Source organism: Eufriesea mexicana, unplaced genomic scaffold, assembly GCF_001483705.2.
Source record: "Eufriesea mexicana isolate 0111107269 unplaced genomic scaffold, ASM148370v2 scaffold5212, whole genome shotgun sequence".
Taxonomy (NCBI): Eukaryota; Metazoa; Arthropoda; class Insecta; order Hymenoptera; family Apidae; genus Eufriesea; species Eufriesea mexicana.
Genome location: NW_016913161.1, coordinates 72,898 through 87,978, shown reverse-complemented (window position 1 = coordinate 87,978; position 15,081 = coordinate 72,898). Strand labels below are relative to the sequence as shown.

The 15,081-nt window shown below is 23.1% G+C and overlaps 3 protein-coding genes across 8 annotated transcripts in view; 2 read left to right on the top strand and 1 right to left on the bottom strand.

Annotated features, from left to right (window-relative positions):
• LOC108551934 (spondin-1) overlaps positions 1-1,397 on the top strand; it is a 62,679-nt gene extending 61,282 nt beyond the window's left edge. For all 5 annotated transcript variants that reach the window (XM_017906278.1, XM_017906279.1, XM_017906280.1 and 2 more), the window contains 4 exons: positions 83-234; positions 435-513; positions 587-655; positions 1,126-1,397. In XM_017906278.1, coding sequence (XP_017761767.1) covers positions 83-234; positions 435-513; positions 587-655; positions 1,126-1,301 — 476 coding nt within the window. In that variant the 3' untranslated portion in view covers positions 1,302-1,397. The remainder of the gene's footprint in view (positions 1-82; positions 235-434; positions 514-586; positions 656-1,125) is intronic.
• Positions 1,398-4,263: 2,866 nt separating this feature from the next.
• Positions 4,264-5,114, bottom strand: LOC108551916 (mitochondrial translation initiation factor 3). Its single transcript, XM_017906256.1, has 2 exons — positions 4,563-5,114; positions 4,264-4,401 (listed from the first exon to the last, which is right to left on the bottom strand). Exons 1-2 carry the CDS (start codon positions 5,100-5,102, stop codon positions 4,264-4,266), a joined length of 678 nt encoding a protein of 225 aa, XP_017761745.1. The 5' UTR covers positions 5,103-5,114.
• Positions 5,115-6,391: 1,277 nt separating this feature from the next.
• Positions 6,392-13,365, top strand: LOC108551921 (UPF0518 protein AAEL005291). Of its 2 annotated transcripts, XM_017906260.1 has the most exons (12): positions 6,392-6,885; positions 7,046-7,257; positions 7,393-7,644; positions 7,773-7,923; positions 8,098-8,343; positions 9,030-9,077; positions 10,611-10,778; positions 10,880-12,151; positions 12,235-12,433; positions 12,668-12,824; positions 12,997-13,162; positions 13,243-13,365. In XM_017906260.1, the coding sequence occupies exons 1-11, from the start codon at positions 6,736-6,738 to the stop codon at positions 13,157-13,159; spliced, it is 3,018 nt and encodes a 1,005-aa protein (XP_017761749.1). In that variant the 5' UTR covers positions 6,392-6,735; the 3' UTR covers positions 13,160-13,162; positions 13,243-13,365. The 2 variants fall into 2 exon arrangements, with proteins under 2 accessions (XP_017761749.1, XP_017761750.1); XM_017906261.1 differs by lacking the exon at positions 9,030-9,077 and having other exon boundaries at positions 6,736-6,885.
• Positions 13,366-15,081: the final 1,716 nt, after the last annotated feature.

Here is a 15,081-nt window from a genome sequence, read left to right as displayed (position 1 = left end):
TTCAGTGAAATTTTATATTCAGCTTCCTCGTAAATTTATACTTTTTTAAGCGTAATATGCAATACGCAATATGTTCTTACAGAGAAATTAGAATTCAAAGGCATACAACCAGACAGTCAAGTGGTGGAATCATCTGATAATACTGAAGATGTCGACTGTCTGGTATCTGAATGGAGTAATTGGTCTAAATGTGTAGGATGCCGTGGATATACAGTTAGAACAAGGGAAATTATGGTAAATAATTATTCATATTCAAAAGAAAACAGTAACAGTGAAGATTAAATTATATTTTTATTTTATTTGATGAATAACTTATCCTTTAATGTTTTCAATATTTTCACGTTCTTTACAATGCCACTTTTTTTTCTTAATGAAATTTATAATTTTAAAAGTATTGTAGAAATGTACAACTGTATTTAATTTAAATAATTTAGGTACCACCTAAAGGTAATGGTAAAAAATGTCCAAAAAAATTGCATCGGAAAAGAAAATGCCACAAAATTCCACCATGTTGTAAGTACTGTTAAAATAAAATTATTTGATTAAATTTACTTGGAAATTGCCTAAAAAAAAGTAAAATTCGTAGCTTTACAAAGTGACGGACCAGGACGTCGTACATATCGTGATCGAAATGTAGGACCAGAAGAAAATCAAAGTAAGTTTTGATTAATTTCGTATTATTTAAAAATTTAATGCTTTAATCATTTACTACTAACATCGTGTTCTATTATATTGCAATTTAATTTTTCAATTAATAATTAGTATTCCACAATTTACATTTTATACAATTTATATTTTAATAATTAATTTTTTATTTTCTTATTTAAATTGCATTTATTTATATAAATATAAAACAAAATAAGATTTAAAAATAATAACTTACAAAATAAATTCATCAAATATTTCTTAATTTAAAATTTATTAAAAATATATTACATAATTTTATAATATGGTCTATTTAAAAGTATACAGCGTTGAAAACATATCAAGATTGAAAGCATATCTTCATATGTTTTTTATGTAAATATATAAAAAATTAATCTACATAGTAAAGTTTACAAGCCAAACGATCATGAAATAACATACATTTCGAATTAACATAATATAATAATTAATAAAAATTAGTTTCAGTTGACTGCAAAATGACACAATGGTCTAGTTGGTCATATTGTGCAGCTACTTGTGGGCAAACATCACAATATAGAACAAGAACAGTCAAAGTCCAACCAGTTGGTCCAAAAGGTAAACTGTGTCCTACTTTGGTAGAGTACAGAAAATGTCATACAATGGAATGTCTATAATAATATTTATTGATACTTTTTGTATATTCATTTTTTTTATGTTACCGTTACTTTTAAACATATTTGAATCTCAAATCTTGCTTATGTATCATTAAATCAAGCATAATAGTAATTTAATATGAAATAGAACTTTGCTATTACAATACAACAAAAAAACTATTATAAAACAATTCATTAAATTTTTTATAATGATATATTATTTAAGAAATGAAATATAAAATTTTAAAAATGATAATGAAAATGAAATAATGAAATTTTTCAAAAAATTTATGGATACTATAAATAAAGTATGACAATCAATTTTAAGTATTATTTAATTACATTATAATGTTACAATTTTGGCTTTAAAAATGCTTGATGGATTGATACATAATGGTTTGAAATAAAAATTTTCATTTAATCTTTTTTATCACTTTAATTGTGACATTTAAAATAAAAAAACAATTATGTTCAGATAAACTTGTTGTGAGATATATATAGATTATTACCACATCGAATATATGTATATTTAAAATATTCCTTTGTTTGTAGATAATATAAAATATTTACATTGAATTTTAAAACAATTAATATAACACAACGCACAAAATATTGTGCTACAGTTTTTGTTTATTTTTGTTTTATTTCCTCTAAATTATTCAACATTGAAAATCGACACTAATAGATGTGAATTACAATTCTCTTGTAAAATGAACTATGTAGTTAACTTTACTTGTATGCAATAATGCCTTTTTCAGTCAGAAATTAATCATAAAAAATTATGTTATCAGGGTTTATAGTAGAAATATATATAAATAAATATAATTCATATTAAGTAATTAATTAGATTACATATGAATTCCCCAAAATAAGCAAATACAAAAAGGAACAATATATGTTTAATAATAATATCTATTTATCTGTATGAGTATTATCATGAAATATATACTTGTGGCATTTATAATATAAGATTTAAGAAAATATAGATCTCAATTTAAGACCAAATATTTCAATTAGTGTTTATTAAAAGTGTATACTTAAGACTTAAGTAAAATTAATTCAACAAATTCTATCAACATGGAAGAAATATTTGTAAATGAGGAGTACTATTGATTCTTATACGCTATTATCCAAAAATTTGATCTAATAAATAAAATAAATGTAACACTATATATTTATATTTCAAATAATTGTAATATATATAGTTTCTCATTTTCTCTGATCACCAAAAATACTTTCATTGCTTTCAAAAATTTAAAAGATCAATAAAAATAGATTTTAAATTTTATAGAATAATTAAAACTTATATTTCTTTAATTTTATGATCATAAAAATTTCTTTTAAACAAAATCATATTTATATATATTCATCATGTATGTATCATATTATAAATTACACTAAGTAATAAAAATAAAATAATTTTGAAATCAAATTTTGCAATCATATCAATTTTCTTGTTTCATATTTTACTTCAGATAATTTAACAGAAATATTAATATCAATCTATTAAATTTTTGGATAATAGTATGTTACATATCGCTAGATAATAAGACCATTATTTACTGATAAATACAGTTGTGTTAATTTCTTCACGTATATCTGACAATAATACTGTATACAACATGATATAAAATGAAATTCAAAACTCTGCTTTTTTTTAATATAATAATCAATATATAAATAACTATTATTTATAGTGAAACTCGTCATAAACATAACGTTTATTACTTAATATTTGTTGAAGAGAAAAGAGTGATAAAAACATGTTTCCAAATATTAATATTTATTTTTTAAGGCACTTTTCTACAAATCCGTGGCAAAAAATCGATTTTTTAATATTTTTATCATTTTTCAATTTTTTATTGTTGATACGTTCAAAAATATGTATGCCAAGCTGGTCAGTGAAATTTGTAAAAGTAACGAAATTTTAAATGCCCAAGCACGAATACATGAAGTGAGAAACTGCAAAACAAAGAAGATTCCAAAGCATTGTTATTTTAATTATTCATGGTTATTGCTCTCTATATCCTTCTTTTGATGCATATTATAGTTGCTTTGTTAATAATTTACAAAAATATTGTACTTTATCGTCCCAAAATAGATTGATAAAATATAAGACGTACGTATTTACATAAAGCAACTTTATCTCGTAATTATACAGATTGATGTTCATACTATGTTGAACTGGCTGACTTGATATCTTAAATTTTAACTGATCAATCGACTTCACATCGGAACTAAATCCTCAGAAGATATGCTTTCATCGTCAGAATAACGGATTTTAAGATCTAACGTATTTTTGTACCTTTTTTCTTTCTTTTTTTTTAATCTTGAAAGATAAAAAAAAATTAGAAAAAAGAGGAACATATTTTAACTTCAGAGTAAACATAATTTTTCCTTTCCCATAATTCAGATCATAACTGCACCTTTACTAATCAAAATGCATTTTGATTTTTTCGTTTTTGATAAACAGAACAGTTTATATCATGTCAGCCATCCGAACACGTTTTTTAAACCTACTCGTACATATCATTATATAATTCATACAATTTTCACTATTTTATATTGAAAAAAGTTGTGAGTATTCTCAAAACATGAATAAATGAAATAATAAAAACCTTATGTCAAGAAATTTTATACTTCTTTTGAAAAAGATTCTCAAAAACATTTCTTTTTAGGCCAGATTTGTAGAAGACCTACTTAAAAGATCACTTTGATTTAAAGATAAATAGTTTTGAATCTCAGTTTAGCATTTCAAAGATGTAAGATATAATACAATAAATATGAAATTATAGTCCATTCTATTGTTCTATATTTTAAAGTACATAATTATAAATTATTACATTATATGTATTATTTTATTTTTTAATAAAATACAATAAATATTATACAAATATAGCATATGAATTATACTATAAAGTTTTATATAACATGAAATAATGCATATTAATTTGTATTAACTATAATAGGATTCCAAAGTACATTATTTATTATCATTCTCTAATGAAATATCTGTGTTGTCTAATACAGGAGAATATTTAAGTATAGTATTCGCCTTTTTTGACTTTTCTGTTAACAAAGTTCCTTGTATTTTCTGCTTGATATTTTGCAACAGTTCTTGCTAAAAAAATGATAAAACCAAAAATATTATTTTATTTTATTAATATTAATAAGTCTTCTCAATAAATAATATACACGGTAAACATTCAATTTAATGTATTTACCATCAACAATCAAATTATTAAATATAAATTTATAAATAAAATTATTTATATTACTTACTACTTCCTTTACCTTTACTCCATCAGGATGGTTAAAAAATATTTTAATATTATGTTTTTTTTTCAATAGTTTATTCATATTATTGACTTTTATCATTAAATCATGTTCTGTTATATAAGGTTTTATATTAAACAACTTAGTAGATTTTTTCCCAGTTTCTTCTTTATATGTTTTTGATTCTACATTTTGGAATTTATATTTTGTTGAAACATCTATAAGCTGATAAGTATTTTTACTACTTTTAGATTTATCAGATATAGGCACTAAATCAAAATTTGTCTGAATAGCTAATTTTTTTGCTTCTTCAAATGTAGTAATAATCACAGATTTATCTGGGTATATAAGTTTAATTTCAGATTCATTTACAAAACTGTTTTTTTCTTTTGTTGTTGTTACAATTTCTTTTATACTTAAGTCATTTGCATTATTAATACAATTTCTTGACTGGTACCACAAAAACTTATGTTCAATCCTCTGATTTATGTTATTATTACTTTTTATCAAAAGCAATTTACTTACTTCAAACATAAATTTAATCATTTCCAATAATCTTAATATTATTAATGCCACCAAATATTAGTTGTAACTAAAGTTACAATCTATACTTGAACGACAACAATTAAAGAATTAAGGTTAAGTTCGATATTTAATTAATATGCAAAAACAGAATATACAGTAATATAATATTTAAAATATATGGTTGCTTCAATTATTAAATAACATAAAATAATTATAACATTTTATTTTTAATTCTATCTTTTAACTTTATTTCAGCATAAATATTATAATCGCCATTTTTTTAGTTGTATAACTACCAAATTCACGTGTATAATATGATCAGAGCAACTAAGTACGGTTATGTATAATTACTTAACTAAATATAATTACTTAAAATAATCTCATTTTGGATATTTAAAAATATATTCAAAATAACATAAAAAATATTAAATATATTTCTCCAAAACTAAATACACTATTATCGATTACACAGTAATACTAAATTAATAATATTAAAAGTACATATTGTATATGTATTATTACAAAAATTATATAGAAGAATATTAAAGAATATAACTGATTCTTACATATTTAGTTTATAGAAAATAATGAAATCGTGAAATATAATTTTAAAGGCTTACAAGTAAAGTGTTTTGTATATATTTTTGGTGCATTTTCAATACATATAATTAGTACCTATATTTTTTATTTTCTAAATTTTTTATCTTTTGTTTATATCCATATTTCTGGTTTTTAATTTTATAATTGTTAATAATTTTCTTATTAAATAATTTTTGTTATTCATTTATGATTTCATACATTTAGTTATGTTTTACATTTGTATGGATATGTCATACCAACATTTAAAATTTTAAACAACTGTAAATATTAGATTAACCATATATCATTCTAATATAGAGTTGAAATATTAATATACGTTATTACTTTTTTACAATAAAATCAATATATTTATCTATCATATTATTGCATTCAAGAATTAATCTAATTGAAATTTAAAATATATGAATTTAGTTTGAACATGATGCTAAATTATAATTATTATATAGATTTTAATAAATAAATATATAAAATAAATACATTATTATTTTATGAAATCTTAATATAAAGATCGCAATCTTAAAAAGATAAAGAACTTTAATTTCTTTTTGTAATAAAATTTTCAAAATGAATGTGAAATGCAAATTGAACAGTGTGTATTGTGTTGGAGAGTATAAACTTGAACACACCTTAAATGAAATTATAAGAAGTTAAAAAAATGAGAAAAAAAATTATAATTAGTCTCTAAACCTTAGTTAAATAAATATGGCGATTTCATAATGGGTTAATATAAAAATACAAGTACTTAGTTGCTGGTTATCCAACATACGAAGTATTTCTCATAATATATACGCTCATACGCGTTAGTTAAAGCATTCGTAATGCGCAAGTCGTTTAATAAATATGCGATTTATATTATCATTGTGTCCTTGCTGCGTAGGTGGGCGATTATCTCAATAAGTAGGACAATTTTGACAGGAAAACTTGGTTAGTTGGGATTAAAGAAGGTAAAAGAATACCTTATTTTTATGACAATTAGTAATATGAGAAACTACGTAGAGAAAGAATGTGTAAAATCAGATTTTTGATGAATGTGGAAGTAAACAAAGTCTAAACCATGAGTTGGTTACGAAGTAGTCCTTTGAGAACTAGTTTTAGTAAGCAACGTTCAAGAGATTCTCCACCAAAAGACGCCGATCCATCAGCATGTTATGACAGTTTTTGTAAACATTGGCAACAAGCGTACGAAATTATTTTACGTACATCAGTAAGTTCAATATTATAGGTATTAATAAAAATTAAAAAATTATTCAAACATCATTTGTTTCCATACATTTAAAAATTTTGTAATGTTTGTAAATAATTTTAAAGTGAATAACACAAAACTGTAAAGAATTGCAATTAAATATTTTATTACATTTCTATAGCCACCCAAAGGAATATGTAATCAAGATGATGTTCTTGGAGTTGTTAATCATGTAGATCAGATGGTAACACTTTTAGTTCTAGAATTACGAGATTTTAACTTTTATAATAACTATCGACAGTCTACTACAGCAACGCACTCTCCTTGTTTGGAATATTTATTAAGTGAAAATCTTCTTGTTAAACTTTATGATTGGAATAGACATAGTGGAAGGTAAAAATTTGCCAAGTAAAATTGATAAAAATTTGTGATTTGACTTTGTGTTACAATAATTAAGTATTAAGTATTATTTAGTATAAATATTGCATTATTAATTATAGTTTATCATAAAAATATATAACATTACAGATTCAATAATGCTGTCCGTCTGGAACAATTAAAACTATATGAACTTTTAGTGTCACATAGTGGAACTCTTCTTGCTCATGAACCTGTTGCTAGACCATTATTGCGATTACTTGAAGATTGTGCAAATGATATTATGCCATTAGAAATAGAAGAAAAATTAGTAGTATTATTAAATCAGTTATGTGTTGCTTTAATGCAAAACATGGCATTACTTGACTTATTTTTTCATCCAACAGCACTAGGGAAAAACAAGTTAGTAAATTATATATACTTATTTATATATAATGTACATATTATGCAAACAGCACAATGTATAGTTAATGTTATATGTTATATTGTATATTAAATAGTTAGTGAAATTATTTTCCAAATTTTTCCAGATTTATTATTTTTACATTACTAATACCATATGTTCATCGAGAAGGTGGCGTAGGACAACAAGCACGTGATTCTATGTTACTATGCATGTCTCTTTCCAAAAAAAATGATGAAGTTGGCATGTATATTGCTGATCACTCTAACATATGCCCTGTATGTCATCTTTGTAAAAAATTAAATTTATGTAAAAGTAGAAAATAACATTAATGATAATACTAATTGAAAAAAGATTTTTTTTTATAAATATGATTTTCAATTATATATTTATTAGCTTACATCACTATACTCTTAAGATACTAATGAAGTCTTCATTTATACAATAATTAGGTATTAGCTACAGGTTTAAGTGGGCTATATTCATTGCTGCCAAGAAAATTAGATATTGAAACCGGTGATTGGCATCGATTGACACCAGATGATGTTAATGATTTACCAGCATTAATGCACCTCATGAATTCTTTGGATTTTTGTAATGCTGTCGCACAAGTTGCACATCCTTTGGTACAAAAACAATTACTAGAATTTTTATATCATGGTTTTTTGGTACCTGTGATGGGACCAGCCTTGTTGCAGGTGAGTGTAATATACATACATACATGTATAACTTATAATTTCTTTGAAATGGCAACATTTGCTTAGATTTTAATTTAGATGTAGCGGATTATTGTGCAAATGACTTATAGATGAATATTAAAAATTTTAATATATTTATTTTGTAACTTAAAATTAACTTATAACGGATAATTATTATATATGCATAGATTATGTTTATAATAGATTGCAATATCTTTTTACTTTACACATATATGTGGTGAAAGAAGGTATTTGCAAGTTATTTATTTAAAAATGAAGTATGGTTAGCTATTATGAAAAATACAAATATACATTTCTTATTCCATAAATTAACTTTTCTAAATGTTTGAATATGTTGATGATCTGGTCTTTTTTGGTTCTTACTTAATTCCAATTATTCCATGTTATTCTAATTTCTTTCTTATCTAAAAATATCAAATACATAATGGTAATTGGTATATTGAATTAAATGCAAAGTTTATTAATGATTTTTATTTAATAGATTCTTATAGGTACATATAGATGTGTTATTAAATGCATATAACATTGTCAGTGTGGTGATGGTAAATGTAAACATTAATACCTAGTACTAATTAAGTATTAATAATAATGCTAATAAAATTCGAATCATTTATGTTGCGATATGGTTGTTGGTGGCTATCCGGTGACATGTTTATGGTGCTCAGGATTCTGTTGGTTTGACCATAGAACAACTAGATGCACAAGAACATTGGGTTAGTACAAAACACTATAAGTAGTGCATCAAATTTGTTCAGTGTTTAAATTTTCAGTAAAGCCTAAGTCTATAATTAACTTATTTATTATAATATATATTCATTATAATATATAATAGAATTCTGAGATATTAATAAAAATATATAAATCTTGATCATTTATTTTAACATAACGTTTTTAATGTTCTTTATTGGTACAAATAAAAAAGTGTTATTTGATAATAAACAAAATATTAAATAATAATATTTTAACATTACATAATATTTGTTACATTTGTTACGTGTATAATACTAACAATATTAATATTGTTGTTATTGTTATTGTTATTATTATTATATAAGTGCAGGCTTAAGCTTTCACTGAAATATTATATTTAATTTCAATACACATTTGATACACAAAGCTTTGTAAACATTTTATAAATCACATAAATTATGTTATACATTATCTAAAATCATATGTTTGATGGCTTGGCATAAAATATTTAAAAAAACATATTTTTTATAAAAATCATGTTTTTTATACATAAATTCTTGAATGTACTATTTTATAATCATTAAAAAGAATTTGATTTATATTTTTATTATTGGTGTATCTTTATTTTTAAATTGTATTCATTAAATTTAAAAAAATTTAACGTATTTATGTTTTCATATTTTTGTTTTTTGTTATATTTATTAAAATATGTGATTTAAAATTTTATTAATTGAATTAAAATTATTAATTGAATTTACAAATTTACAAATCTTTATAATTACAGTATTTTCTTCTTTTTATTTCTATAATGTGTTTTGTATATCATGTAAGAACAATGAATTGTTGATTGCTTTCAAGAATTTCTTTGCAGAATTGAGAAATCATTGCTTTTTATTACATCTATGAAGCATAATTGTTAGCATTTGTAATCAATTCAAATATAGTATAAGATATATAGTTTTTACTAGGACTAAATAAATTATTATGTATTTTCATTTAATTAAACAATTGTAAAATTTTATTCAAAATGTTTCTCTAAACAGCTAAATATTAAAAATTATTATATACATTTCTCCTTCAATAAAAATGATTTTTATATACATATTATATACATTTCTTTAAATTATGTATATTTTATCAAAATATATTATATTTGAATTTTATAACTATTCATAAAACTATTTACACTTATATTTAATGAAACTTTGATGTTAGACAGAAACTATTTTGCAGTAGATTAGGTTCAATGTGTGTTTATTTTTAACCAAATTAATTTATTATTGACATGTTTGTTTGTGAATACTAATATCCTTCTTTTACCACAAAATAAAATTTTAATACTAGATTCGATACATCTTAAACATAATTTTAACATTTTTATTAATAATTGCTTATTTATAAATTTTTAATTTCTAATGTATTTTATATATCTAAAATTTTATATTTTGAAAAATTGTTAGTCGTTTGAAATTATTATTCAATTTTTAATTAATTTAAACTATGAAATAGTTGATGTATATGTAAAATTATAGGTAAGGAATTTTATAATATTACAGACAACAGTGGATGAATTAGTTGCAGCAACAGCTTATTTTGACCTATTTCTTCGTTCTGTAACTGAACCTGGTCTTTTACGTTCATTCGTTAGATTTTTGCTTGAAGATAATTATGATGAGTGCAGAATATTGGATAGTCTTATTCAAAGGATATCTTCTAGATCACGGGTATATTTTCCACTTTTATTATTTATTATGAAAATTACAGTGTTTCTTTTACTAACAATGATATGTATTAAGAGATCACAAAAGTTCTTTCTTTTTTTTAGCTGTGTCTAGTAACATTGGGACTATTTGAGACTTTAGTCAATTTAAATTGTGAAGATATTATGCTAGAATTGTGTTTAGGTGCATTGAGCCCTTGTTCTCATGTAATGCTTTCACAACGTAGAAGATTAAGGGATATAGATCCATTTGGACGTGCAGCTGAAAAGTTTCTTTCTTTAACACCAAGTTGTTGTTCGCCACTTACATATATAAATTCTCAATTCAGTTCTTTACCTAACAATACAACATATGAAAAACATTCAAATACTACATCTGAAACCTTAAAATCATTACCAGCATCTATAAATTATGGTGTCAGATTATCAGACAGTCTTTATGGAAATTATCATGCATACTTATGTGATGCTCGACAAAAAATAAGAGCTTGCCGAATTGCATGTTCCAATTGGTCATATCAATACAATGGAGAATTACCAAAAGATAGTACTACTAGTAGTGCAACTACTTTAATAGATGATAATACATTATTAGATCAATCTCAGAAGAAAACTGAAACAATTAAAGATTTATCATTAGAAACATTAAAAGAATCAATGCTTTTCAATGAAATTAATGAAAATTTATCAGTAGATAATATATTAGTTAATATTCAGACATTATTGGGTGGAAAAGATTTAAATGCAGTAGAAAAAGAGGTAAAAACAGAATTCTTTGCTACAAGGAATGTAGAGTTATCATTAGAAGAACAAGCAAAATTGGATGCGGATATAGCTGAATTGTTAAATGAAGATATTGGAATATCAGAGTCTGTTAAGGAGATGTCAGTAATAGATAAAAAAGAATTAGATAGCGGTATTGATGATTCAAACACTACTATGAATTCACTTTTATCGTTAGGGGAAAGTAGTGGCTATGAAAGTTGTGCATTTAAAGGTTCATTGCAGTCGACTCCGGATAACGAACCTAGTGAAGATCGAATAAGTGAACATGAAGAAATAGAAATTGAATCGAATAAAGAACAAGGTATATTTCTTCATAGCATCATAGAATCAATTACACCAGAAGAATTAACAGCAAACAAACAAAATAAAGAAAATTATCGCCAAGATGTATTTAATGGACAACCAAATGTCGGTATATTTTTGGATGTTCTTTTACGAAAACTTGAATGCATGACAAGTAATAATTTATATGTCAATTTACATCTAACTGGTCTTATCAGCAGATTGGCAATATATCCGCAATCCTTATTACAATCATTTCTATTGAATCATTCACTGGTATTTCAACCCAGTATTAGATCATTGTTTCAGGTTTGTAATTGTACAAATATCTTCCTTATAAACATACTTTACAAATAATATATTATTTCGTAAAAAAATTTATGTTTTATCAGGTACTTGCATCTTTAAAACATAAAATAGATCAATTTCTTGTGCAACATAATAATGTAGATATATTGGTTGAACAAGCGCGACTATTTTTAATTAATCGGGAAGATAAATTAGTGAATGCAAGAAAGAATGTATTAGAAGCTGCTGCTCATTCTGCTCCTTCTAAAAGAAATTCTTTAAGTGGAGAACCATTCTTAAGAGGTATGATTTATTTTATGATTATTCAAAACAGAAATTTTTATTTCATATTTATACTTCACTAATTATATATACACACACACGCACACACACATATATAAGCTAATATATTATTGTTTACAATTGTCATGCATTATGGAAGTATTCAAACGATGTGGGTATAATAACTATTTATAATTAAGAATAATGTATGAATATTACATTTCAAAAATATATATCTGAAAATTATATTTTTAGGTGAAAGTAAGAGATGGAGTTTAACATCATCTTTTACACAAATGCTTAGAAGATCAAGTGGTAATTCCGGTCCAAGTAGTTTAATTAATACCACCAATCAATCAACTGGTATATCAGAAAACCAATTAGAAGCTATTGGACATGGTTCCGGATACCGGTAAATATTTTATGATATATATGATATATATCATAAATGAAAATATGATACATATTTTATGATATTGCTTAATAAAATGATTAAAATCCAGTAAATTACAATTACAACTAATGTTTTAAAAATTCCTTTCTATGAAAAGTATAATAATGTAGTAAAATTTGTTGTTAATTAGATATTACACAAAAACGTCCTGGGAATCTCCAAATGAAGTAAGTCCAGTACAAAATGTGGTCTTATGTGCAGTTGTATTAGATGAATGGCTAAAAGAGTTAGCCGCTATTACACAAGAACATGCCATTATATCTCTTACAAATAATTTGGAGTTTAAAGTTTAATATGTAAGAAAATTTAAGTATACAAATTAAAATTCATCTAACAATAGACTAATTCTACTCAAAATATATTTTCCTTCTTACAGGGTTTTAATAAAGTAATATGTGATATACTGCTAGACTTACATATAACAAATCATATCATCAAGTATAAAATGTTCATCTGGGGTTATTAAATAGAATATCAAGATATGTAGAATATTGCTACAGGCACAAAAATAATGTTTTTTATTTTATACCTGTAAATAGATTAGTTTCAAAAGTTGTATATTTATATGTTTTTAACGATGTCCATTTTAAACATTAGTTATTTTGAAATTGTATTAAAAAAATATATGTAAAAAAAATTTTATTCAATAGGCGTCTCTAAAATACTAATAATTAATGTTTAAATAATAATAGCAAATCTTATCGCGAAGACTGACATTTAGAGCAATTTCCTATACAATATTCACATATTACATTATTAAACTATTTAATAACATTTTGCTACTTATATTATCGAATCAGTTTATTTGAAATTATATTTAAATTTTTGTAATAATTCACGATCATAAATAGTTCAAAAACGTACAGATAAATACAAAAAAGTGCCAAGTTATTACTTTAATATGTTATATAATATAATTCATATTTTGGAAATTATTCCAAAAGTTTAAAAAATTTAACAATTAAATTATTATTATGGCAAATTGATTTTATTTCAAAAATAAAGAAATAATGCATAGTATATTTATAAATTTTGCGCTATCTAACAATGCATAATGTATGATAATTACATAGTCTGTTATTAGTGTACTTAATTTAATATATAATTACTGAGTAATATATATTTATAAATATGATTTAAAAGCTTGCTAGCACAAAATATTATATAAGTATAAATATTATATGTGAAATAATGAATTTTTAAATGATTAATCAAAAATATGTCTAAAATCGAAAGCTAACTGAAATTAACAATTTAAAATTCGTTTCATAATAATTTCATTCCATATCTTTATTTTGAACACTGTAATATTGTATGTAAAGTAAAAACTATCTCATTATGCAATTTTATATTCAGTATATTAAGTATACAATCAGCAAATTTTTGTAACATTTGAAGTAAAACAATAAGCACAATTGCTTATTTTGATAATGGAAGAAATGTTAATATTTATCAATAATGCAATATTATTATCCAGCTATAAAGTATTTACCTATGTATATATAAATAACATAAAAATTCAGTTACTAATGCAAAAATTAACACATATTGAAATCAGTGTTAATATAAGTAAAATTACCAGCACATTGTGTTAATTAAAAAACAATCAAATTCTGTTTATTATTAGAAAACATATTTCTTTATCACTTTCAAATTTGTATTTAGTATAAAATACTTGCTGCAATGTGATATTAAACTAGGCTATTGAACAATTGTGTTTATTAAAATACTTTAACCTTGCTTTTATTTCAAATATCAAGATGTATGTTAATTTAATTAAGTCTTTAAATTAACAATTTTGTATCAATATAATAAAATGTGCTTGAAATGTTTGAATCTAATGCATGTTGCAATATTATTTTATGTAACTTTGTTTAAATAATACAAAATTTATATGACTATTGTATCAATAATATATTAATATTGAAAAAATTCACAATATTTAGTTTTGGTAATAGTTTGACAATTTCTTACATAACAAATTTTTGTTATTAGTATATTTCACCAAAGACATGCAATATTTTCAAACAAAATTAATTGCTTGCCAACTTCTTGCAGATAATGTAATTTAACATCAGTTTATTATTTACTTTATTGTTATGTTTAAATGTGTTGATAAATTTACATAAATAGTCTATGATAATTATTACAAAAATGTGAATAATTCAGAATTGCATATATATAACTTCAATAGCATAACATTCAAATATTTAAA

Coding starts and splice junctions, on each gene's coding strand:
- LOC108551916 (XM_017906256.1), bottom strand. CDS start 5,102: ATGATTAAATTTATGTTTGAAGTAAGTAAATTGCTTTTGATAAAAAGT. Junction 4,402..4,562: donor GAGTAAAGGTAAAGGAAGTA/GTAAGTAATATA, acceptor TCATTTTTTTAG/CAAGAACTGTTGCAAAATAT.
- LOC108551921 (XM_017906260.1), top strand. CDS start 6,736: ATGAGTTGGTTACGAAGTAGTCCTTTGAGAACTAGTTTTAGTAAGCAA. Junction 7,258..7,392: donor TGGAATAGACATAGTGGAAG/GTAAAAATTTGC, acceptor ATAACATTACAG/ATTCAATAATGCTGTCCGTC. Junction 12,825..12,996: donor GGACATGGTTCCGGATACCG/GTAAATATTTTA, acceptor GTTGTTAATTAG/ATATTACACAAAAACGTCCT.